Here is a 25878-nt window from a genome sequence, read left to right as displayed (position 1 = left end):
CTGGACACAAACCCAGCTTTTCCCTCGGGTTTGTCGCCACTCAGGAACACCAGAGCAGAGGAGATCCAAGGGAAGGATCAGAACAGCTGGAACACAGAGAAGAAACCCATTCCCTCATTAATACCGCTCAAATGTGCACTAAGCCAGGCCTTGTTAAGCCAGGCTTAATTCCAGTGCGTGGTGGATAAAAACAAACCCACCCAAAATTCCAAGGGTTCATCTCCAGTTTATTCCAAGGGTTCATCTCCAGTTTATTCCAAGGGTTCATCTCCAGTTTATTCCAAAGGTTCATCCCCAGTTTATTCCAAGGGTTCATCCCCAGTTTATTCCAAGGGTTCATCCCCACTTTATTCCAAAGGTTCATCCCCACTTTATTCCAAGGGTTCATCCCCAGTTTATTCCAAGGGTTCATCCCCACTTTATTCCAAAGGTTCATCCCCAGTTTATTCCATGGGTTCATCCCCAGTTTATTCCAAGGGTTCATCCCCAGTTTATTCCAAGGGTTCATCTCCAGTTTACTCTGAGGGTTCAGCCCCTGCAGGTCCAGGAGTTCTCAGAGCACTTTTTCCCATTAAATCCTGATAAAATTCCTCACAGATTTTACTCCAACCCCACCCCAGCTCCTTCCCCAATCCCTCAAGGACTTCCTGAATCCCTCGGAGATTTCCATGGATGTTCCCAGCTGAGGGATGTGAGGATTTCCTCTCCCAAGGCCAAAGCTCCAAACTGGACCAATCTCCCCCCTTTTTACCCTCAGTGAGTCCCCATTCTGTCACCCCCTGGCTTATTTTGGGTTTTAAACCCCAAATTTCAAAAGTTTCTCCCCCCTGACATGGAGTCCATGATCCCAGGGTGCTCCAACCTTTCCTTGGACATTGCAGGGATCAGGGGCAGCCCCAGCTGCTGTGGCAATGCCAGCCCAGGCAGGAATTCCTCACTGCCAGGATCCCATCCATGGCTGCCCTCTGGCAGTGGGAGCCATTCCCTGTGTGCTGTCCCTCCAGGCCCTGTAATCAGGACTGCTCTGAAACTTATCCACTGTTTTAAAATTTATTTTTGTATTTTAAACCAATTTAAATCAGGATTGGATCCTTCCCATTCCTTGTGACTTACACAAATCTCTGTTTTTAAGATCCAAATCTCTTGCTGCTTGCAGAAATTACAAATAATTCAATTTATCTCCCCTTCCTGTGCTGAAGCAAAGCTGAAACCCGACCTAGGCTGGTGTTTTTTTACACTGGGAATGTCTTTTTGCCATTAAGGACAAAACAGCCATTAAGGACAAAATATTCCAGCATGGGAATCAGCCCTGGGAATGAATAATGGAATTTTACAGATCCTCATGACTTTCCCCTGCACCAAGAGGAAAAGGACGGAGCAGGGATAAAATATGAAATACAAACTCAGTTATTAATTTGGAATTATTGAGGGGGAATAAAACCAAGCACAGAGAGGGAGGGGAGGAATGACTGGAAATCCCGAGTTTTCCCCAGGTTAATTCCTGAGTGGAATGGAGTCTGACAAGCACAATTAAGAGCTGTTAATTGGGGGGTTTTAATCACTCAGCACCCAGAGGCTGTGCCAGACCCCAGAGCTGAGAGAGCCCAAAATGCTCCTGGGAGCACAGAGAGCCTGGAAAAGCTGTGAATGTTCATCTTCCTGGGCTCCAAGGGATTCCCAAAGTCAGGAACGTTCCACCTGGTGTCCTCCTCTCCTTATCCCCAGTGCTGGCACTGAGTACTGGTGATGCCCAAATCCACCCAAAACTGAGTTTCCTTGACTGTCTCAAAACAGGATTTTGGGGAAAAGTGAATTATTTGACTATTCAGATTTATTTTCAAATAGCTGGATTGCTCTGGAGGACAAATCTGTCCCAGCTTTCTCACAAATTTGGAGAGATTTTCCATTTTAACCCTTAAATGGTTTGGGTGGGAAGGGACCAAAGCTCATCCCATTGCCCCTATCCCAGGGTGCTCCAAAGCCATTCCAGCCTGGCCTTGGGCACTTCCAGGGATGGAAAATCCACCAGCCCTCTCCTGTCTGAGACAGCTCTGGGAAAGGAACCCTGCAGCACATTCCCATCCATTTACAGGGATTTATGGGGATTTTCCATCCCATTCCCTTGCTCCCCTCCCCACCTGTGGCAGCAAAGTCTGGGATTTATTCCCATTCCGACCTCCTCTCCTGCTGAGTTGGGAAAACACAGAGCAACCCACACTTATTTAACCAAACCCAAGCAGGGACACACTGAAACTCGAGGATAAAGGATAAATTCCAAGGAAATTATCCCTGGAATTATGCAGGAGCCATCCTGGAGGGCTCCAATGGGATTAATAACCGCAGCCTGATAAACCCAAAGGGAATGAGAGAGGCAGGTGAATCAATTAAGGCTTTTTCACGAGTATTAAAAGATCAAGGAGGACGTTAAAATCCGTGAGAGAGCCTTAAAATGAGCCTAATGAGGGATTACTAACGAGCCTCCCCCTGGAAGGCCTGACAGCTCCCAAGGAAAAGCTGAGTTATCCCCTCCCACGCCCGGGAATGGGATCCACGGGGGTGACAGCAGCGTGGAACGCGTGGAATTGCCTCTTTATGGGCTGAGGATTCCAAAAGAGGCATGGATTATGTGAATTATGTCAATTATAGCGGAATTATTTCAGGCAGAATCTGTTCCCAGCCTTGCTGAAAGGCTGGAGCAGGAATTTCAGGGATCAATGACAATGACTGTGCACCCAGAGTTTCCAGCAGTACTTGGTGTCCTTTTCCAGCTTCCCTGCATCCCGTGGTCCCACTCCAATCTGGTTTCCTCCCATCTGCTCTGCTCACCCATCCCCCCTTTGTGTACTAACAGACAATAATTAGGGAAAAAATCACTCTGAAAACCAAGCAGGTGCTCCACGTTCAGTTCTCCACCAAAAAATCACTGCTCAAAGCTAAATTCAGCATTTTTCTCACTGTAACACACTGAACTTATCATCATTCCCTTGGATTTATGGAAAAGATGCTCAAATCTCCATTTTTTGGGATGCAAACAGCCCAAAGTGCTGATGCCACCCCCTGAAACACCTCCAGGGGAAGTTCCCAGCTCCTCCAGGCTGCCCAGTGAAGGGTTTTTGGGTGTTCCCAACCTGATTTAGCCCAAATTAACTGAAATCATTATTTGCTGACCAGGCAGGTCCCAGTGGGGGCAGAAGGAATCCTGAGATCCCTGAGGAGTTTCAACCCCAGCCCCCGCTGGAATGTGCAAGGTTTATAAAAAGCAGGGGTTGGGAACAGCACGTATGAACAGGGATAATTAACATGCATTAATTAACACAGCATTAGTCACATTCTGCTGGAGAAGGGGCTGGGAGAGGGAATATCTTGGAAAAATCCATCCCAGCTGCTGTTTTACCTGGGAATCCTCTGGGGTCCTGTCTTTAAAACAAAAAGGGTTTTATGGACTGGGTATGGTCGTTAAAAATAAAAGGATTTTCTGGACTTGCACGTTGCCCAAACCTGCTTTATTTCCAGGATTTTGGAAGTCAGGGATTTGTCATCCATGAAATGGGTGACTCAGGAGCAGCAGAATAATTTAAAGGATCTGCTTGGGATAAATGGGGATGGGAGGGATCCTGGAATGGGTTGGGTGGGAAGGGACCCCAGAGCCCCTCCAGTGCCACCCCTGCCATGGCAGGGACACCTCCCACCATCCCAGGCTGCTCCAGCCCCAGTGTCCAACCTTGGCCATTGCAGGGATCAGGGGCAGCCCCAGCTGCTCTGGGAATCCCTTCCCAAAATCCCACCCCAGGCTCCCTCTCCAGGGAATTCCCTCCATTCCCAGCTCTCCCAGCCTGGCATTGGATCCATCCCCACCCCGACTCCTCTCTAGGAAGGGATTTTGGGGTCTGGGGGCTTCACTGGCAATCTCAGCACTCCAGGAAGGGTCTCCCTTCCCTTCTCCATCCCCAACTTTCATAAAAATCCCTGGGGATGGATTCTGAGTGTCCCAAATCCCAGAATGGTTTGGGTGGGAAGGGCCCTTCAAGCCCATCCCATTCCAATGCCACCATCCCAGGCTGCTCCAGCCTGGCCTTGGGCACTGCAGGGATCAGGGGCAGCCCCAGCTGCTCTGGCAATGCCAGCCCAGGCAGGAATTCCTCATTGCCAAGATGCCACCCATGGCTGCCCTCTGGCAGTGGGAGCCATTCCCTGGGTGCTGTCCCTGCAGGCCTTGTCCCCAGTCCCTCTGCAGCTCTGCTGGAGCCCCTGCAGGCCCTGCAATGTGCTGGGAGCTCTCCCTGGAGCCTTCCCTGCCCCAGGGGAACATTCCCAGCTCTCCCAGCCTGGCTCCAGCCCTGCAGCAGCTCCAGGTCCCTCTCCCAGTTCTGTTCCCATCCCTCCATCTCCAGCCTGAATCTGGATCTGGAATTGCCCATGCCAGGTGCAGGATTCGCCCCTGGCCTTGCTGATCCTCACAGCTTTGCACAGACCCCCTCCCCAGCTGAGACTGCATTTTATTCAGTGTTTATGGCACTTTTAGAGCTTCCCTCTTAACAATTCTAATGGATTTTCTCCTCAGAAATCCAAATGGATTCTCCCAAAGGCTCAACAGGCAGCATCACCTCCTCCAGGTCCCCTCCTCTCCTCATTTCAGCTTCCCCGTGCAGAGGCAATAAAACAATCATTCCCAAGGAAGTGAAAAGCCTTTGGAATTTGCAGCAGCACCTGAGCCCTTCACAAAAGGTGCTGCAGCTCCTTTTCATGCAGCTGAACCCCAGAGCTGGGCCTGTCCTCACAGCGTTCCCAAGAGCTCAGAAAATGGGATTTAATGAGTGCGGCAGGAGGGAAAACTGCAAGGAGCAATTTGAGAGGCACGGATTTGTAAGGAGCGGCAGATTTAATGAAGAATGTCCTCGCACTTCAAGGAAACCCACGGAGATAATGGCAGCAAAAGGCTGAGGAGCCCAAAGTGTGGGGGCTGTAAAAAGCAGGGTGGAGAGGCCAGGCTGGCGGAGGAGTGGGCAGAGAGGCACAGGAAGGGAAAAGCTGAACCAGGTGGGATCTCAGCTCAGTGTTCCAGCTGGAAGAGAAAACCTCTGGTGTTTGTTCTGAGTGATGATATCTGCTTGTCTCAGATATCTGAATAAAGTCCTGCAGGCTGCATCAAGGTGCAAAAAGAGGGTGAAGGGTTTTTCAGACATACAAATAATAAGAGTAAATAATAGTTTTTATGGAATCTCAGCCAGGGATTTGGGTTGGAAGGGACCCTGAAGGGATCCAGTTCCACCCCTGTGCCACACACAGGGACCATCTCCACCATCCCAGGCTGCTCCAAGCCCTGTCCAGGGACACTTTGAGATTTTATATCAGATGAAACCTCACCCAAACAGCACTCATGGCTCTCTCCACGCTGCTCCAGCTGCAGCAGGAATTGTTCTGGCACAGGGATCCCTCATCCCACCCCAGCACGAGGCTCCCAGGGGCTCAGCTGGGCACAGGGAGCAGCAGCAGGAGCTGGGAGATCTCTGCCAAGAAGGGGAAAATGAGAAATTTGAGCTTGGTCAAAATTCCCCAGCAGTTTTGGTTCTGGGGACTGAAAGCAATTTTTATCTCCTATACAGCAGATTTTTTATGTTAAATGCATATAAAATACAGAAGTGTATACAGAATTATGGTTATTTCCCTGGGCACTCACTTCAGGGCATCCTTACACAGTGCACAACTGAAATGAATAAAATTCCAACAAACCCTCTGACAAAGGAGTGGGAGCCAAGGAAAAAGGAGATTCCTCAGCTTCTCCTGGCAAAAAGTGGGAACCTGTTTTAAAGGCAGGATGTTGGCTTTGCATCCAAGCTCCCAAATTAATTTTGGGGAGAAGAGAAAGGTCAAAGCAACAAAATCACATTAATGGCAATTTTTCCATTCTCAGCCATCCAAGCCTTTGATTTTTGCTTTCCTCGTGCCCTGAGAGTCACTGGCAGGTCAGAAAATATTTCAGCTAATGAGATTAGAGCAGCCCCAACTCATTCCTGTTCCTCCCCTTTGCCAACATCCTCAATCCAAGTGAGAGCTGGAAAGGGCCCCACGTGTTTGGGGCACTGCAATAATCCAATCACTGCTGTGGGTTTCATTAAGTTAATAGCAAAGTTAAAATCAAAGAGGTTTGAGAGAGAGAAATTGGCTGTACTGGTGAAACACGGGCTGTGCAGATATTGAGTTGAGAATTGAACAAAATATTCTTAATAGGACACAGAAAACAGGGAATGCCATGAGGGAAAGCATCCCAAAGCTCTCCCAAAGCATTCCCAAAGCTCTCCCTGTCCATCCCAAAGCTCTCTCTCCATCCCCAAGGTCTCTGTCCTTCCCAAGGCTCTCCCTCCATCCCAAAGCTCTCTCTCCATGCCAAAGCCCTCTGTCCTTCCCAAAGCTCTCCCTGTCCATCCCAAGGCTCTCCCTGTCCTTCCCAAAGCTCTCCCTGTCCATCCCAAAGCTCTCCCTGTCCATCCCAAAGCTCTCCCTGTCCACCCCAAAGCTCTCTCTCCATCCCAAAGCTCTCCATCCATCCCAAGGCTCTCCATCCATCCCAAAGCTCTCCATCCATCCCAAAGCTCTCCCTCCACCCCAAAGCTCTCCCTGTCCATCCCAAAGCTCTCCCTGTCCATCCTAAAGCTCTCCCTGTCCACCCCAAAACTCTCCCAACCTCAGTAATGTGGGAATTCTGTGCTCACACCCCATGAGCATCCCCAGCACACCCCAGTTATCCAGGGAATGAGCCCTGGGAACAGAGGGAGCAGCCTCAGCCTGGGCCAGGCCCAGCTCTGGGATTTGGGATCATTTCCCACGGAAAGGGCTGGCACAGCCGCAGGGCTGCAGTCCCCATCCCTGGAGGGATTTCAGAGCCACCTGGATGTGGCACTTGGGGACACGGGCAGCGCTGGCCTTGGCAGGGCTGGGGATGGTGGGATGGGAGCTCCAAGGGAAAATCCAACCCCACAGTTCCAGGATTTCCAGATGATCCTGCTGTTAGCATCTCCCAGTCTCCATCCCTGGCTCTTTCCCAGCCTCCCTGAGGACATTTCCTTCCCCACGAAATTCTGGGAACCCCAGACCCTTCCCAAACCTTCTCCCTGCTCTCCTGAAGCAGCCTCACCCCTCACCCCTGCCCACAGCAGCTCTGCCTTTAAATTAGTGAAATTATAGCCTTCAAAACACACCAAAAATCCCAAAAGGCCCCAAATTTATCAGTATCTAAGCTCTTCCTGCAGGTTTCCCCTCCCCTGCTGCACCCACAGCCCCGGGCAGAGCTCAGGGTGACCCCGAGTCCCTGTGGGATTTCCTGCCTGGCTGAGCCCTGCCCACGGTGCCAGTGTGTGTTTAGGGATTATTCTGTTTATTTAAAGGATTCCAAACACCAGCTTTTCTCACACTGCTTAAGCCTTTCCTCCCCTGGTTTCTCCAACTGAAATTTGGGTGCTGTGGAGGGCAAATCAGCCCATTCCTGAGCTTTTCCAGCAAAACTTTGACATTTTAGCCCTTCCAGCAAGACCCTCACACCACAACTTCCCTTGCAGAGCCCAGAATCCTCACAGGGTTCAGTAATTCCTCTGCAGATAAAGAACTCTGTAAAGAACAACACATTTCTGTCTTTTTCTGTGCTTTTCCTATTCCAAGACAAGATTTTTGTTGCATCAGAGAATCATGGAATGGTTTGGGTGGGAAGGGACTTTAAAATTGTTTTTTTTTCCATTCCTGCCATGGGCAGGGGACACCCTCCCCTATCCCAGGGTGCTCCAACCCAGCCTGGGACACTTCCAGGGATGGAGAACCCACAAATTCCCTGAGCAAAAAGGTTCCTGGGAATGCAGGGGAGAGAAAAGAACACCTGAAAACCACCCAGAGCTCCACATGAGATGGACTTGGAGGGAACCAATCCCTCAAAGGATGGATAAAAACAAAAAATAAACCCTAAGTCCTCGCTGACCTTTTTGTTTCACCCCACATTGATTCCTCACTCCCCTGCACAACCACAGATTTTGGCTTTCGATGGTTTCAGGGAAAAAAGAACAAGAAAAGGGCAAAATCCCATTAAAAAGAAGATTCCTGCCTAATTAACCCAAGGGTTGGGCTGCATCTTTGATGAATCTCAGTGTTTAACTGTGCTGGTGTTGCCCAGCACACATCACAACTTTCACGTGCAACTTTCTGATGCCCACAAAACCTTTCCAGCATTTGTTGAGGGAGGAATTTGGTTTAAAAGCTTTGTTGTGGGAAAGGAAAAGGGAAAAGGAAAAGGGGAAAGGGGAAAGAGGGAAAAGGAAAAGGAAAAGGGGAAAGGAAAGAGGGAAAAGGAAAAGGCAAGGAAAAGGAAAAAGGGAATCTCCAGGCTCAAAGATCTGAAATCCAGGGAATGGCTTTGTTCTGCTTGGATTTAATCACCTAAAAATACTAGAATTCCTCAGAATTTCTGCTTTTCTCATGGATCCAGCCTGCTGGGAGGGAATTCTCCATGGATTTCATGGTTTCCTCACTGCCAGCTCAGGATGGGCTGTTTGAGGGGATTGTTCCCAACCTCTGTGTGAAGGCTCAGGGCAGAGGGAAAATTTGGGAATGGTTTGGGTGGGAATGACCTCAAAGCACACCCAGGGGCACCTTCCACTATCCCAGGCTGCCCCAAGTCCTTCCCAGCTTATCCTTGGGCACTCCCAGAGATTCCAGCTGCTCTGGCAATTCCATTCCAGCCAGGAATTCCTTCCCAAATCCCATCTTCTCTGTGTCCATGTCTAACACCATCATTCCCTCCATCCCCTCAATGATTTTATCCCAAATCTGGCTGTGCAAAACCCATTTCCCTTCCCTGAGGAGCACAAACCAGGCCTGAGGTGGTTTGTTTTTTTGGGTTTTTTTTTTTTTTTTGGGAAATGTGGGTATTTCCAGACACTGGAATTTCCAGGATTTACCACTCCAAACTGGAATAAACACACAATTAAATAAAGGAGGCAGCAGAGTTTGTGTGACCTTCCAAATGAAACATTCCCTTTGCTCCTCCTCGTTGCTTCAATGAAATCTTAATTACCCCGGAGCTTTTGATGGCTTCAATTACCACAACACCACTTTTTCTATATATATTTTTTTTATGCCTAAAAAAATCCAATTGTGCAAAAATCCTGCTGCAAGCGCATTTTTTGTGGTTTATTATCTGGAACTGCTGCGAGTGCAGAGCGGCAGGAGCGTTCCTGAGCTTGGAAAATCCCGTGGGATGCACGGGCAGGCTCCTTTCCTAATTGGAAAATGATTTAGGGCCCCTCGGAGGGGAAGCAGAGCCATTCCTGCCTCTGCTGCAGCCAAAGCCAGCGCTGATGGACGAGCAGCACCCGGAATTGCAAATGAATCCGAGCAGGAGCTTGGAAATCCAGGGGATGGATGGATGGATGGATGATGGATGGATGGATGGGGGATGGATGGATGGATGGATGGATGATGGATGGATGGATGGATGGATGGATGGATGGATGGATGGATGGATGGATGATGGATGGATGGATGGATGGATGGATGGATGGATGGATGGGGCAGGAAAAACCAGTGCAGGAATGGCAGGAAATGGGGCACTGCAGAGCTTTCAGGGCTTAAATCACAGGCTGGTTCTGAGTAAGGTTTGGTGGCAAATTCCATTTGCAGCCTTTGGATGAGGCAGAATTCCATTTCCCAATGCAGAATTCCCTTTTCCACTCCAGAATTCCATTTTCCACTGCAGAATTCCATTTCCCAATGCAGAACTCCATTTTCTCACTGCAGAATTCCCTTTTCCACTCCACAATTCCATTTCTCACTGCACAATTCCATTTCTCACTGCACAATTCCATTTCTCACTGCACAATTCCATTTCTCACTGCACAATTCCATTTCTCACTGCACAATTCCATTGCCCACGGCACAATTCCATTGCCCACTGCAGAATTTCGTTTCCCACTGCAGAATTCTGTTTTCCACTGCACAATTCCATTTCCCAAGGCAGAACTCCATTTCCCACAGCAGATTTCCATCCTCCAAGACAAAACTCCATTTTTCACGGCAAAATTCCACTTTCCATGACAAAATTCCATCTCTCGTGATAAAACTCCATTTTCCATGACGAAATTCCATCTTCCATGACAAAATTCAATTTCCCACCACAAATTTCCATCTTCCACCACAAAATTCCATTTCCCATGCCAAAGGTTCACCTTCCATGACAAAGTTCCACCTTCCACAGCAAAATTCCATTTTCATGACAAAATGCCATTTCTCATGACAAATTTCCATCTTCCACAATGAAATTCCATCTTCCATCACAAATTTCCATCTTCAACCGCAAAATTCCATTTGTCACAAAACATTTCCATTTTCCATGATGAAATTCCATCTTCCATGGCAAAATTCAATTATGCACAAAAAAAAACTCCATCTCCCACAACAAAACTCCATTTTCCACAATGAAATTCCATCTTCCACCACAAAATTCCATATGCCATGACAAAGCTTCACCTTCCATGACAAAGTTCCATTTTTCATGACAAGGTTCCATTTTCCACAATGAAATTCCATCTTTCACCACAAAATTTCATTTCTCACGACAGATTTCCACTTTCCATTATGAAATTCCATCTTCCACCACAAAATTCAATTTTTCACAACAGAACTACATCTTCCACCACAAAATTCCAATTCTCACAACAAATTTCCACTTCCCACTATGAAATTCCATTTGCCACCACAGAAATCCCATCTTCCACAGCAAAATTTCTTTTTCCACCACAAAATTCCATTTTCCACCACAAAATCCCATCCTCCATGACAAAATTCCATCTCCTACCACAAATTTCCACCTTCCACTTTTGTGGCCCTCCCTGACAAGGCCAAAACAAAAGAGGCCAAGCAGAGAAAAGAAAAGTAATTAAAAAGCAAAACCAACTCTTGTGTTGCTCTGTGCTCACAAGAGGGAAAACGAGGACACGCTTGACGAGGGTGATTAATTTGCTGGAGAATGATTTGGTTGATATTTGCCATAAATTGGCCAGGAATCAAAAAAAAACAAGGGAAAAAACCTCAGCCACACATGAATTACTGAGTGAGGAATGAGATTTAGCACAGAATTTGGATGTGGAGAGATAATAATAATAATAATAATAATAATAATAATAATAATAATAATAATAATAATAATAATAATAATAATAATAATAATAATAATAATAGTAATGGAGGATGAGGGGATCCAGAATCCAGGATCCCAAAATTCCATCCATGTTTTCCTTAGTGTTCCACCATAAAATAATGGGAATTATGGATGGAACAAGCAGGGACAAGACAAAAATACCAGCATGAAGTCAATTATTGAGGAATTCTCCATCCAACTGCTTCTGCCTCATGACACAGACTCCAAATAAACCCAAAAATTGAGCAGATTTTTTAATTAAGGTGAAATTAAAGCCAAGCCAAATTGTTCAAGGAGAGCTACACTGGGTCAGGAAAATTCCAGGAGAGGGAGCTGGGAGAAGGGATGGAGGGACAGGACACAGGGAATGGCTGCAGATTGGAGGAAAGGGGAGATTTGGGGAGGAATTCCTGGCTGGGAGGGCTGGGATGGAATTCCCAGAGCAGCTGTGGCTGCCCCTGCATCCCTGGAATGCCCAAGGTGAGGTTGGAGCACCTGGCACAGTGGGAGGTGTCCCTGCCATGGCAGGGGTGGCACTGAGGGGCTCTGGGGTCTTTCCCACCCAACCATTCCAGGATCTGCGGTGGATGCACCCCCAACACCTCCCACCTGCTGGAAAAAGGCCAGAATTCCCAATGTTTCCAATGATTGTGGGTTTTCCACCTTGCTGGGGAGCAGCAGAACTGCAGATCCTGGAGGTTGGGCAGAGCTGCAGCCCAGCCCCAGGGCTGAAGTGTCCCTTTAACCACAGCCCCCATCGCTGCCTCCCCGCTGCTGCACAGGCACAACAGAGGGCAGGACGCAGAGAACAAACAAACACAGAAAAAGCAGCTCCGAGGCCCCGGGAACAAGGAGAGCTTTGTCTGGGCTGGGATTGGGCCAGGAAGCTCCACAGGTCTCTGCACACACCTACTCAGCTCTCCTCAAGCAACCCAAGCTAGGGAAGCTACAAATCCCACCCAAAATCACTCATGAATCAGGCAGAGCATCACAATCCCAACTCCAGCTCCAAAGCAGCTTTTGGTTGGAGTTTTCATGATGCCTGACCCAAGCACAGCTCCCTCACGCTCTGGAATCACTGTCTCAGCACACCCAAAAATGCATCACAAGGAGCACTGAAAATGCTTTACATGTTCAGGCAGCCCCGTGACTCATCTGTGGTCATTCTGCTGCAGAGAAACCAGAAAATGTTTCAGCTTATTTATATTAAAAATTAAAAAAAAAAAAAAAAAGAATGAAAAGCAAAGCACAGAAAGTTCTTGGCACTCGGAGTTACCCAACAGCTTCTGCACTGTGGTGAGCAGATAACTCAAGCCTCGTGCAGGATTGCAGGATCCTTTCCTGAAATCAGGCAAAATAATTCCTCAGTCAGTGCTGCACAGTGGATCCCAGAGGCTCTGCCCTGTCTCAAAGAACCCGACTGCACTTGAAGAGCTCCCACAAAAATGACATTTACAAGCAATGCACTGCGGAACTTCAGAGCCCGAGAATTCTGCCAGACACTTTTATGGGTGCTTGAGTCATCGCCGATTTTATGTGAGACAAAAAAATAACTGGTTTAGAACCAACTAAAAACCCTTTTTTCATCTGGGGGCTGCTGCTCCCTTTGAAAAGCTCAAAAGATATCCTGGAACAGCGTGAGCACAGCTGGGAGCAAACTCCCTCCACAGCCAAGGGCTGCTTCCCATCCTCTCAGGATCCATCCCCCTTCAGATGTCCGGAAATGAATCCCTGGGATTGCACTGGGGAAGGGTTTCCAGGGGATGCTGCAAGAGTTTGGGGTGGGAATGGCTGGCTGGGGCCCAGGCAGAGAAACCAGGCAGGAAACAAATCTGGAGCGGGGACTGATCCAGCAGGGAGCGTTCGGGAGTTTAGAGGGAGATGCCAGACAAAAAGCTCTCCTGGAACATAGAGAGGATGGTGATTTCATCTCTCCTGGAATTGCAGTGATCTTCAAACAGCACAGCACAAGCACTGCCTGCCCTTGGCAATGAAGGAGGCACAGGCAGAGCTGGGGGGATTTGCCCTGATCACCCCAAAACCACACCCAGCCCCGGCCAGGCACAGGAGGATTTGCTGTTCCTCATTTCCTGCTTCTAACGCCCCTTCCACCCCACAGGTGAGTGGATCCCTGTGCTGGAAGGGACCCCAGAGCCCCTGCAGTGCCACCCCTGCCATGGCAGGGACACCTCCCACTGTGCCAGGCTGTCTAGCCCCAGTGCCCAGCCTGGCCTTGGGCACTGCCAGGGATGCAGAGCCCAGAACCCTCTGGGAGCCCACCCAGCCTGTGGCAGGTCTCTGTGCTGAGGAGTGGATCCAAGACCCTTCCTGAACAATCAGAGCTGGTGTCTCCTGGTTTTCCCTCTGCTGTTCAGGTGATTTGGGCTGGGACATCCATGGTGAAGCCCAGAACACAACAGCTCCAGCAACAAAACCCTTCAGTGCTGTGTTTGAGGCCAGGAAAGCAGGAACTGAAGTGTTTTTCTCCTTCTGTCAGGAACTGACAGGCAGCCCTTCTGTGCCTGCTGCTGAAGAATGAACCATCCCAGACACCTCCCTTCACACAGGCACCAACCAGCTCTGCTTTGCTGCTTCTCCTGGGATCAGCTCCCAGCTCTTCCCTATCTGCCCATCTGGAGCTCTCCAAACCCGTGCAAGCCCTGATCTGCAGCTGGGCCTTCTCCCCAAAACGCCTCAGGGCACCCTCCAGTGTCCTGCCTTTGTCTGCTCCTGTTTGTTCTGTACCCACAGGAGCAGCTCCCCAAAGCCAGGGGCACACACAGCTCCCCAAACTCCAGGGGCACACACAGCTCCCCAAACTCCAGGGGCACACACAGCTCCCCAAAACCCCAGAGCAGACACGGCTCCCCAAACCCAGAACCAGACACAGCTCCCCAAAACCCCAGGAGCAGACACGGCTCCCCAAACCCAGAACCAGACACAGCTCCCCAAAACCCCAGAGCAGACACAGCTCCCCAAACCCAGAACCAGACACAGCTCTCCATGATGCCTTAAGTTTTATATTTCCTATTTTCCAGATTCTGCACTGCATTATGTGTAACTCTGAACTTCCTATAAAGTGCCAGCAAGTTCTCCTCACAGCCCAGTCAGACAGAACAATCCTTCTCCAGCCCCTTGGGTTTTGGGCAGCTTCAGGGCCAAAAGTGCAACAGCAGGGAATTGAGGGGAGCAATCTGGGAGGATGGGACTGCAGAACCTGGAGCTGGAATTGGCCAATTAACCCAATATGGAAATGGACCAAAACTTATAAAAGTGTGAACACTCATGACTCAGAGTCCATCCATTAAAACTTTTTCTTGTGGCAGGGGTCAGAAGGGGATGGGCTTTAAGGTCCCTTCCAACCCAACCCATCCCACCCCATGATTCCACCATTCCTCACAGAGTTGTCACCTCACAATCATTAAATCAAGACCTGAATCTGATTTAATCTTGGGTCCATCTTGGGTGTAGCTCTGGCTGGGCCCTGGCACTGCCCAAGGTGTATCCTGTGAAGGCCTTTAATAAATCCCTATTTTACTCCTTTAACACTGTCCAGCCTTTGTTCTAGGGAGCATCTCAAGACATCAGGTGTACCTATTGAAGGCCTTTAATAAATCCCTATTTTCTGCCCAGCCTCTCTTCTAGGCAGCCTCTGTACCTATTGAAGGCCTTTAATAAATCCCTATTTTACTCCTTTATTTCTGCCCAGCCTCTGTTCCAGGCAGGCTCTTTAGGCACCGCCCAACCCCAGCAGTGCCACTCAGCCCCGGAAGCTCTGGGCTCTGTTTGCATTTCCAAGGAGCCTTTTGGCTCCTCTGGGTGGCGGCTGCAGTGAGGGCTGTGCTCCCCTCTCTCTCCAGACCCTTCTCCTGGCTCCTGCTCTGAGGGCAGAGCTGCCCAGCCCCTCTCTGGTGCCACTCGGGCACAGCTCACCCTGTGTGCCAGGATGTGCTGGCCAGAGGCCACTCAGTGTCACACTCCCGTGGGAAACGCTGGGAATGGCTGCATGGAGAATTCTGCTGATTTAACCCCTGGGACTGAGCTCTGCTGGCACCACTGACAGCGGGGACAAAGCCTGGCACCCCGCGTGGCACCTCAGGTGACAAAGCCTGGCACCCCGGGTGGCACCCAAGTGACAAAGCCTGGCACCCCGCGTGGCACCTCAGGTGACAAAGCCTGGCACCCCGGGTGGCACCCAAGTGACAAAGCCTGGCACCCCGCATGGCACCTCAGGTGACAAAGCCTGGCACCCCGGGTGGCACCCAAGTGACAAAGCCTGGCACCCCGGGTGGCACCCAAGTGACAAAGCCTGGCACCCCAGGTGGCACCTCAGGTGACAAAGCCTGGCACCCCGGGTGGCACCCAAGTGACAAAGCCTGGCACCCCGCGTGGCACCTCAGGTGACAAAGCCTGGCACCCCGGGTGGCAGCCCTGCTCACAGCAGGGGTTGGAATCAGAGATCCTTAAGGTCCCTTCCAGCCCCTGGGTGTATAAAACAAACACATCCATCCCAAACACCCTGGCCGTGTTCTGTTGCAATCCTCACTGCTGAGGGCTCCAGCCCAATCCCTTTCCCCATCTCACAACCCCAAACCACTCTGGGACAGCCTTCCCTTCCCAGATGGCCTCCCTGAATCCCCCCTCTACCTCTTGTGGACCTCAACATCAGAATTTCAAACCAGTTCGGATTTTTACATTTTTTCTCTCCTTTTCTTTTTCCTCCTACTCTGTATCAGCTTGGACCAGGTTCAGCTTAAACATTCTGGGCTGCAGTCTGTAGGAAAGGTATTTACAAAATAAAGGGTGTGAAGCCTTTCCCAGGGTGGAGGTTTTGTTACTGTGTCCTTATGGATTCTTTGTGTCCCCAGGAACAGAAATTCCAAGAGAAACACACAAACCTATTTGACAATTGGAAACAAAAAATAAAACCCAATTATTTTTCCCTTCTCTCTTTTCTCTCCCTTTTTTCTCTTCCTCCAGATGTTGAGCAAAACAATTGATCTGTTTGAAAAAATCATCTGCAAAGCAGCTGTTCCACACATGGAAGGACATTTCAAAATTCACCTGCCAGGAATATCAGTCAAAAAAAAAAGGAAGAATGAGCAGTTAAAAACAGAACTGCTGAATGCATGAAATCTGGGAACTCAAAAATAACACAAGATGCACATACACAATAGGTTAAAGTAAAACTAAAATAGGAAAAAAACCTTGGGTTTTAAAAGTGCCCCACAGCACGACAAGAGCTTTGATACTCCCAAGGTTTTCCTCAAAATTTGCATGACAAATTTTCCCACCCAGCTGTGACATTTAAGGATTTCTCCCCCATTATTCCTCTGTGAATCACAGAATCGTTATAAAATCAGGGAATGGCTTGGGTTGAGAGGGATGTCAAATCTCTCTCAGTTTGGTTTTACAGGAATTCAGTGACGGGAGGAGAGGGAGCAGCTCAGGCTGGGCCAGGGGAGGCTCAGGGTGGGCAGCAGCAGGAACTGGTGTGGCTGGGCAGTGCCAGGCACAGAGGGACCCGGTGGGCAGCAGGGCAGGAGCCCTGGTGTGCCCTGGTGGCCAAGGGCCCAGTGCCACCTGGCTGTGCCACGCTGGAGGGCACAGCAGCAGGGAGGGCACTGTGCCCTGGCACGGGCAGGGCTCAGCTCCAGGGCTGTGCCAGCTGTGCCCCCTCAGCCCGGGCAGGACCTTGGGACACTGAGCAGGGCCAGAGGGGCAGCGGGGCTGGAGAGGGGCTGGGACACAAACCCTGAGGGAGCCCTGAGGGAGCTGGGGGTGCTCAGCCTGCAGGAAAGGAGACTCAGGGTGCCCCCAGCACTCTCACAGCTCCTGAAAGGTGCCTGTGCCCAGCTGCCCCTGGGCTCTGTCTGCAGCAGCACTGGCACACCCAGGGCACACAGCCTGAGCTGGGCCGAGGGAAATCCAGCTTGGAGAGCAGCAAAAAGCTTTTCCAGCAAGGGGGAGAAAGTTCTGCAATGGCTGCCCGGGGAGGGGGTGCAGTCACCACCCCTGGGTGTGTTTAACCAGCCTGGAGGTGGCACTGGGTGCCAGGGGCTGGGCTGGGCTCCAGGGCCTTGGAGGGCTCTCCCATCCTGGTGACTCTGAACTCTGTGCAGGTCAGACAAAAAACATTATTGGTGCTCACCCTGCCAGCCTGTACAACCTCCTGTTTCCACAGGAGCTGTCAGCCCTTGAGGGTTGCAAAGTTTACAGCTATGGCAAACAGATATTACCAAATACCCATCTTTTATAAAATTTTAAAATATTAATGTGTCTGTAGATACTTCTTCAAGCACAGTTTTGACTTCTGCACTCACAGGGGAAACAACCAATCACACTTGCTGTCATAGTTTTACATGAGAGATGTTTAAAAAAGTGATACAAAGCTTCCAACCATTAAAAAGCTGGACATGTCCCTGAACCAGGACAACATGCTGCTGTGAAAAGCACATGTTAAACAACAAAACAAACATGGAAGCTATTAATAAAATTTTCCTCATACTTTTTTAAAATTTTAAACCTATTTTAACTTTCTCCTAATCCCACCTCACAACAAAAATAAATACATTAATAATTAACCAACACCAAAATCTACCACACTCCTTAATACATTAACCAAAAAAATCTTGAAATAAAAAAAAAATCCTCAATTAGCAAGCCAAATCCACTACACTTGCCAACATTTTCTACAAGATTTTGCTTTGTTGAGTGTATCCCAAGAAGTAAAAACAGAGAATAAGGAAAGCTCCAGCAGAGATTTTGGTGTGATTCTGGAATTCTGACCCAGCACAGGAGCAGATCCCGGTGCCACAGCCCCTGGCAAAGGGCAGCTTGGCCATTCCCAGTTCCAAGGTTCCCTCCTCATCCCGTTTTATTTCCCTCTCCTTTTCATCTCCCCGCTCCTCAGCCCCGTGGGTTGATCCTTGCACTCGGTTGCACGCAGGCACCTGCTCCAATGAACCCGGATTCGTGCAGATTATCACACCAAATTCAAGAATTGGATACAAAAACCCTAAAGGTTTTACTAAAGAGCATTCCAGCCCCTCGCTCCCTGCATTTCCGGGGAATTCAGCCCCGGGGGAAGAAGCATTTATCACCTGGCTGGGGGTTAGAAGGGAAAAACAGCAGAGGAAAAAAATCCTTAATGGAGCCGAAAACGCTCACTGGTGTGCCGGAAAACAAAGTGGGAATTTCCACGGGAACGGGCAGGCTCTGGCGGCGGAGCGATCCGCTGGCAGCAAGGTCAGAGGCACCACCGAGGGAGCCGCACGAGAGGCGTTCCCAGCGGCCTCGGGGCTGTGCCGGCCCAGCGAGCAGCAGGAATTGCCGCGGATCCCGGATCCCCGCCGGGGGCTGCGGCACCTCGCCAGCGACACGCGGTGACACCGCAGCGCTCCCGCAGCCCCCGGCGCTGCGGAGGCGGCGGCACGGAGAGAACGGAGCCCGCGGGATGAATCAAGCCCGGCCTCGGCAGCGCAACGCCCGCTGCAGCCACCGCTCCGAGCTCCGCGGCACAGCTGGGAGGGAGGGAACGCCAGCGGCAGCTCGGCTTGCTGCACGGTGCCTGGGACAGGGGAAAATAATAACTAAAATAATAAAATAATAAAAATAATAAAAATAATAAAAATAATAAAAAATTTAATAAAATAATAATAAAATAATAATAAAATTAATAATAAAATTAATAATAAAATTAATAATAAAAATGATAATAAACTAATAATAAAATTATTAATAAAATTAATAATAAAATTAATAAAAATTAATAAATAATAATAAAAATAATAAATTATAGCAATAATAAATTAATAATAAAATAATAAAAATAATAATAAAAAATAAAAAATAATAAAATAATAATAAAATAATAAAATAATAAAAATAAAATAATAATAAAAATAATAATAAAATAAATAATAAAAATAATCACCGTCTGCTTTGGAGCTTGGGGTTGGCTTGGGGTAAAACTCACCTCTTGCTGAGGTCTGACCTTCCCAGTGCGGGTGCAGGAACCCCCAGAGCCCCGAGCACCTCACAACCATTAAATTAAGAAATTAATCTGTTTAAATCCAAGTTTTTCTTGCGGTTGGAGTCAGAACTGGATGGGCTTTAAGGTCCCTTCCAACCCAACCCATGCCATGATTCCACAATTCTTCACGTAGGTGTCACTTCAGAATCATTAATTCAAGACCTGAATCTGATTAAATTTAATCAGATTTCATAATCATTAAATCAAGACCTGAATCTGATGAAATTTAAGTTTTCTTGTGGCTCAGGGTCACAACTGGATGGGCTTTAAGGTCCCTTGCAACCCACTCTGTGATTCTTCTCTCAGCTGAAGAAAGCAGCACAGAGTTGTCACTCCATAACCATTCAATCAAGACCTGAATCTGATTAAATTTAAGTTTTTCTTGCGGCTGAGGGTCACAACTGGATGGGCTTTAAGGTCCCTTCAAAACCAACCCATCCCGTGATTCCACCATTCACAGAGTTGCCACTCCACAATCATTAAATCAAGATATAAATCTGATTAAGTTTTTCTTGTAGCAGGGTCAGAAGTGGATGGGCTTTAAGGTCCCTTCAAATCCAACTCAACCTACCCCGTCCCACTCTGTGATTCTTCTCTCAGCTGAAAAAAGGGGCACAGAGTTGTTACTTCACAATCATTAAATCAAGACCTGAATCTGATTAAATTTAAGTTTTTCTTGTAGCTGACAGTCACAACTGGATGGGCTTTAAGGTCCCTCCAACCCAACCCAACCCAACCCATCCCATGATTCCACCATTCTTCTCCCAGCTGCAGAAAGGGGCACGGAGTGGTCATGACAAGGCTGAGATTGCCCAGTTAATCAGTTTGGGAGTCTTAATTAAGGCTCCCTGGTCACTAATAACAGAATTCCCAGAGGTTCTGTGACTGTCAGCTGCTTGGATCTGGGAGTGCTTTAAGAATTCACACAACACCGGCATCCACCAGCATTCCAGGGCTGCTGAGCAATCACCTCATCACCAAAACAGCACCAGAACCCCAAAACCAGCAGCCACCACCCCCTAAAGCTGATGAGCAATCACCTCATCACCAAAACAGCACCAAAACCCCAAAACCAGCAGCCACCACCCCCTAAAGCTGATGAGCAATCACCTCATCACCAAAACAGCACCAGAACCCAGCCGGGAACATCTGGAGCTGTTGCCCAGCCCCTGGGCTCACCTGGCAGCGGGAATGGGGCCGAAGCGACCCCAAATCCACCCCACAGCCCAGCCAGGCAGTATCCAGCTGCTCCTGAGGGGCTTTCCCAGCTCCCTCTCCATTCCCAGCTCCTCCTGGACCCCACTCTCAGGAGAGACCCATCCCACAGGAAATTCACCCAGCCTAAAGTGAGGAATTGCACCCTCAGCCTGGAGCCACGGGAGGAGAGCACGGAGAGGGAGGATTTGGAACCTTCATCCCACCCTTCCCAGCATGGGGTGCAGGAACTCCCAGAGCCCCAAGCACCTCACAACCATTCAAACAGGAGCTGAATCTGATTAAATGTAAGTTTTTCCTGTGGCTGAGGGTCAGAATTGTGTGGGCTTTAAGGTCCCTTCCAACCCAACCCATCCCACCTCGTGATTCTTCTCCCAGCTGAAGAAAGGGACACAGAGTTATCACTTCATAACCATTAAATCAAGACCTGAATCTGAGTAAATTTAAGTAAATTTCAGTAAATTTTCTTGTGGCAGGAGTCAGAACTGGATGGGCTTTAAGGTCCCTTCAAACTCAATTCAACCTGTGATTCTACCATTCTTCTCCCAGCTCAAGAAAGGGACATGGAGATGTCACCTCACAACCATTCAATCAAGGACTGAAACTGCTTAAATTCAAGTTTTTCTTGTGGCTGAGGGTCAGAACTGGATGCGCATTCACCAGCAAAATTTCCCCTCAGGAATGAGGAATTCCAGCATTTCCAGCAAGACCCAAAGGGAACAACAATTCCAGGGATATTCCCCAAGATTTGATCTCTAAAGGTGGCAGAGAAAAGCCCAGCACCTTCTATAATGTCTGCATATAAATGTATATAACAATATCATCTATTCCTTCCTGTTTACACCCTAGTGAGGTAAATACAAATCAGAACATCTAAAGGCAGACAGATCAATAAAACACTGGACTGACAGAAAAGAAGATTTAAAGTGAGAGTGAAAAGAGGAAAAGAGCCACTGAAATTTTCTGGCAACTCTTTTTGTCTCAGAATTGCAAAACCACAATTTTGTGGAGTGGCATCTCAAGGATGGGTGTTAGGATTCCAAGGGAAGGAAAAAAAAAACTAAGAAAAATATATTTATATAAAGCAGCCAAGAAAAAAAATACTGAGATTTTGTTTCTATCAAACACTCTTAAGAATCAGAGTTCCACTACAAATTTCATCATTTTAATTAGACTTTTATCTCTATATCAGCAAAGTTCTGTTGGATCTGAATAAAAAATTTATCTTATTTTTGTTCTAAACAAAAAACTTATTTTTGTTCTAAACCTCCTTTCAGCAGATGCTTCAGCTCCACGTGCCCAATTTTGCAGCCATGGGCCTGGGGACAATTTGATGGCTCCCAAATCTGGTTTTGTTCCAATAACACCAGGATATTGAATATTATTTATTTCTCCTGAGGTGGAGAGGAGCTGGATGAATGAAGAGCCTGGTCTGAGAGGCTGGCACCTGCTGAAGTGGGGGAGAAAAGGAGGAGAAGGAGCAGTTTGTGCTCCCAGATCCTCTCCAGCAGCACATCCCAAGCAGAGCCAGCTGGGAATTCCAGGTTCCTCCTGCATCTGTGGCTCTGCTCCTGGGACTGGGAGTGATGCAGGTTTGAAGCTGCTTCAGGTTCCCCGCCACCCTCTGAAATAAAATCTCTTTTTGTGGTTTAACCCAGGAAAGAATGGAGAGGGGGGATGAAGAGTTTAAGCACACTTGAGGAGAATTACGGGTGCCCTGAGGGTCTCTAAAAATAGAGATGGGATCAGGATATCAAACTCCAAACACTGGGCTGGGAGTCAGGATCCCAGAGGGAAAATGTCCTTTCCTGAGCAGCTGAGCCCCCTGCTAACCCCAAAGAAGGGATTTTAGGGGGAGGAAGGAACCAAGATCCAGACCTTGCCCTGTGGGATGTGCTCCCTCCAAGGAGGAACTGGAATTTCAGGGAAGCCACCCAGGAGGAAATCACAGTTATGGGGACAAACCCCCTCACCCTGGGCCCTCCAAAGGGAGAGGAAATTTAGAGCAGCCCCAAAAGAGGCTGGAAGTCCACAGAAGGGGAGGTGAAACCCAAAGTTTCATGAGGTGAGAGGCTCCCTTAGGACAGGGACAATTTTTTCCCTACACCCCATAAAGGTCCACAGGACACAACTCCTTCTCCTGGGATTTCCAATAGGAATGATGCCAAAAACCAGGGGAAACGTGCATTTCCCTCCAGGCACAGCAGGGTACGCACAGCCCCTACTCCAGGGAGCACCTGTGTCCACCTGAGGAGCTGGAGACACGCCAATGCGCTCACCAGGACCGGACTCAGCAGGACTCCCAGCTCCACACAGAGCTGGGGTGCCAGCTCACAGCACCCCTGGGAGAGGGGCGCCCCCAAAGCCCCCCTGCCACACCCCACACCCAGCCATGGGCACACCTGGCCCTGCCCCAGGTGCCAACGTCACCAGCGACGCCCGGGACGTTTTTATCTCATCCACATTCCCCAGATAACCCTGGGAACGTGAACCCGATGTGAACCCACACACCCTGCAGCTCACACACCTGGGGTGAGGGAGTGCGCTGTAAATGCACCCAGGGACACCGGGGGGGGCAGAAATAGGGGGGAGAGGCACCGAGGGACACCTGGGGGTGCAGAATTGGGGTGTAAAGGTACCCAGGGCCATCTAGAGGTGCAGAATTGGGGTGTAAAGGCAACCAGGGACACCTGGGGGTGCAGGGAACGGGGTGTAAAGGCACCCAGGGGTGCAGGGAATAGGGTGTAAAGGCACCCGGGGAAACTTGGGGGTGTGGGAACCCAGGGGTGTAAAGGCACACAGAGACACCTGGGGGTACAGAAATGAGGTGTAAAGGCACCCAGTGATACCTGGGGGTACAGAAATGGGGTGTAAAGGCACCCAGTGATACCTGGGGGTGCAGAAATGGGGTGTAAAGGCACCCAGTGATACCTGGGGGTGCAGAAATGGGGTGTAAAGGCACCCAGTGATACCTGGGGGTACAGAAATGGGGTGTAAAGGCACCCAATGATACCTGGGGGTACAGAAATGGGGTGTAAAGGCACCCGGGGGTGCAGAAATGGGGTGTAAAGGCACCCAGTGATACCTGGGGGTGCAGAAATGGGGTGTAAAGGCACCCAGTGATACCTGGGGGTGCAGAAATGGGGTGTAAAGGCACCCAGTGTCACCTGGGGGTGCACAATTGGGGTGCAAAGGCACCCGGTGTCACCTGGGGGTGCAGGGAACAGGGTGTAAAAGCACTCAGAGTCACCTGAGGGTGCAGGTGTGGGGTGTAAATGCACCCAGGGACATCTGGGGGTGCAGGAACGGGATGCAAAGGCACCCAGTGTCACCTGGGGGTGCAGGAGTGGGGTGTAAATGCACTCAGTGTCCCCCCACACGTCCCCACTGCACAGACACGGGGGGAGGGTACAATGAACAGTCAGACCCCAGCACGGCAGAACACGTCCCCAGCATGCAGCCCCAGCCCTGGAGCGCCCCCGCAGCCCCGGCAGCCGCTCGGGGTCACCGACACCGCCGCGCACCGGGGACCCCGCACCGGGCCGGCCCTGCCCGGCCGAGGCAGCGCCGCGTCCCGAGTCCCGGTGCCCGGAGCTGTCCCTGGCACGGCCCCGCCGGGAGCGCTCCCTGCCGCTGCCGCCCCCGTTACCTTCTTGACGGTGCGCGGCGCCTCGGTGACGGTGCCGTCGGGGCTCACGAGCGCCTCGGCCGCGCTGCCGCTGCTGTCGCTGCCGTCGCGGTGCCGGGGCTGCTGGGGGTGGTGCGGGTCGCTCCTCTTCATGGCCGAAGCCTGCGGCACCTTGCCGGCGGCCGAGGACATCCCGGAGGCCGAGGACATCGCGGCGGCCGAGGACAGCCCGGGGCAGCCGCCCCCCGGAGGCCGCTCGGCGGAGGGGGCCGGGGCCGCCTCACGCTCGGCGCCCGGCACGGGGCAGGCGGGCGCCGCCGCCGCCACGCCGTGCCCCGCTGCGTGAGCGCCCACGGGCTCGCACGGCGGCCCCGCCGCCTTGTCCATGGGGCCGCCGAGCTCCTTCAGCTCCACGGCGGGCGCGGCCACCGCCACCTGCACCGACATCGCCGCCGACTGCTCCGGCTCCGCTCCCGGTCCGCTCCGGCTCCCTCAGGGCCGCCGGCCCCGCCTCGCCCCGCCCCGCCGCCCTCACTGCCGCACTGCGCGCTGGGACATGGAGTCCTCCCGCCCCGGCTCCGCCCGGTCGCGACTACAATTCCCGGCACCCCCTGCGGGCCCGCGCGGGGATTGCTGGGAGTTGTAGTCCGCGCGGGGCCACCCGCATCGTGTAGGCGTTTGGCTCTTTTTTCAGGTTTTGGTGAATTTGCAGTGTTTCAGCCGCTGGGCACGGAATCGCAGGAGCACTGAGGTTGCACAAGACCATCGAGACCAAGGTGTGCCTGATCTCCACTTTATGTCACCAGCCCAGAGCCCTGAGTGCCACATCCGGGGATTCCTGGGACACCCCCATGGATGGGCGCTCCAAAGCTCCCTGGGCAGCCCCTGCCAGGGCCTGACCCCCTTTCCATGGGGAAATTCCTGCTGGTGTCCAACCTCACCTCCCCTGGCCCAGCCTGAGGCCGCTCCCTCTGCTCCTGTCCCTGTTCCCCCCGGCTGTGCCCTCCTGGCAGGGACTTGTGCAGAGCCACAAGGGCCCCTGAGCCTCCTTTGCTCCAGGCTCAGCCCCTGCCCAGCTCCCTCAGCCCTTCTGGGGCTCCAGACCCTTCCCCAGCTCCTTTGTCCCTTCTCTGGACTCAATCTGGCACAGGCCTTGATGTCCCCATGGTGCCATGGCCTGGCCAGGCAGCTCCCCAGGTCTGGACCAAAATTATGGAATTTCAGAGCCAAAGGGGTTGGAAAAACCCTCCCAGACAATGAAACCCAACCACTACAAGGTCACCACTGGTCTGTGTCCCCAAGTGCCCCCAGCAAGGATGGATGTCCCACCAAGGTCATCCCAATGGTCAAAATGATGGAATTTCAGAGCCAAAAGGGTTGGGAAAGCCCTCCTGGACCATCAATCCCAACCAACGCCAGGAAAACCCATGGGAATGAGGAGCCACAACATCCTGGCATGGGGAATGTGCCATCCAAACTCCTGGGACTTGCTGTCCTGCCAGGCACTGAGCTCAGCCTGCAGGCACAAATCAGTAATAAACCACCAGATTCATGATTCATATTTAATGATTTAAATTTTACCACCTTTTCTAAATCCGTTTCTCTGTGAATGTGCCTCTCCTGGAATACAAACCCATCCTTTTATTATTGGTATTGACTGAGATCAGCTCTGAGAGAAGAACTTGGAGCTGTTGGTGGGCGAGAGCTTAATTAATTCTCAATTCTCAAGTGCCAATTCCAATTCTCAAGTGCCCAATTCCCAAACCCTGGGCGAGCTGAGTGTTTGGGATGAGATGGAGGAGAGGAAACTCTCAAAGCCTGGGG

At 50.5% G+C, this 25878-nt stretch overlaps 1 protein-coding gene across 1 annotated transcript in view; it reads right to left on the bottom strand.

Annotated features, from left to right (window-relative positions):
* The window catches only part of AHCYL2 (adenosylhomocysteinase like 2), a 63140-nt gene extending 38639 nt beyond the window's left edge, over positions 1 to 24501 (bottom strand). Inside the window, exon 1 of the mRNA XM_059472055.1 lies at positions 24076 to 24501. Within this exon, the coding sequence (XP_059328038.1) occupies positions 24076 to 24501 (426 nt within the window). The remainder of the gene's footprint in view (positions 1 to 24075) is intronic.
* Positions 24502 to 25878: the final 1377 nt, after the last annotated feature.

The sequence above is a fragment of the Ammospiza nelsoni genome, chromosome 5, assembly GCF_027579445.1.
Source record: "Ammospiza nelsoni isolate bAmmNel1 chromosome 5, bAmmNel1.pri, whole genome shotgun sequence".
In the NCBI taxonomy this organism is placed as follows: Eukaryota; Metazoa; Chordata; class Aves; order Passeriformes; family Passerellidae; genus Ammospiza; species Ammospiza nelsoni.
This window is presented reverse-complemented; position numbering and strand designations above follow the sequence as displayed.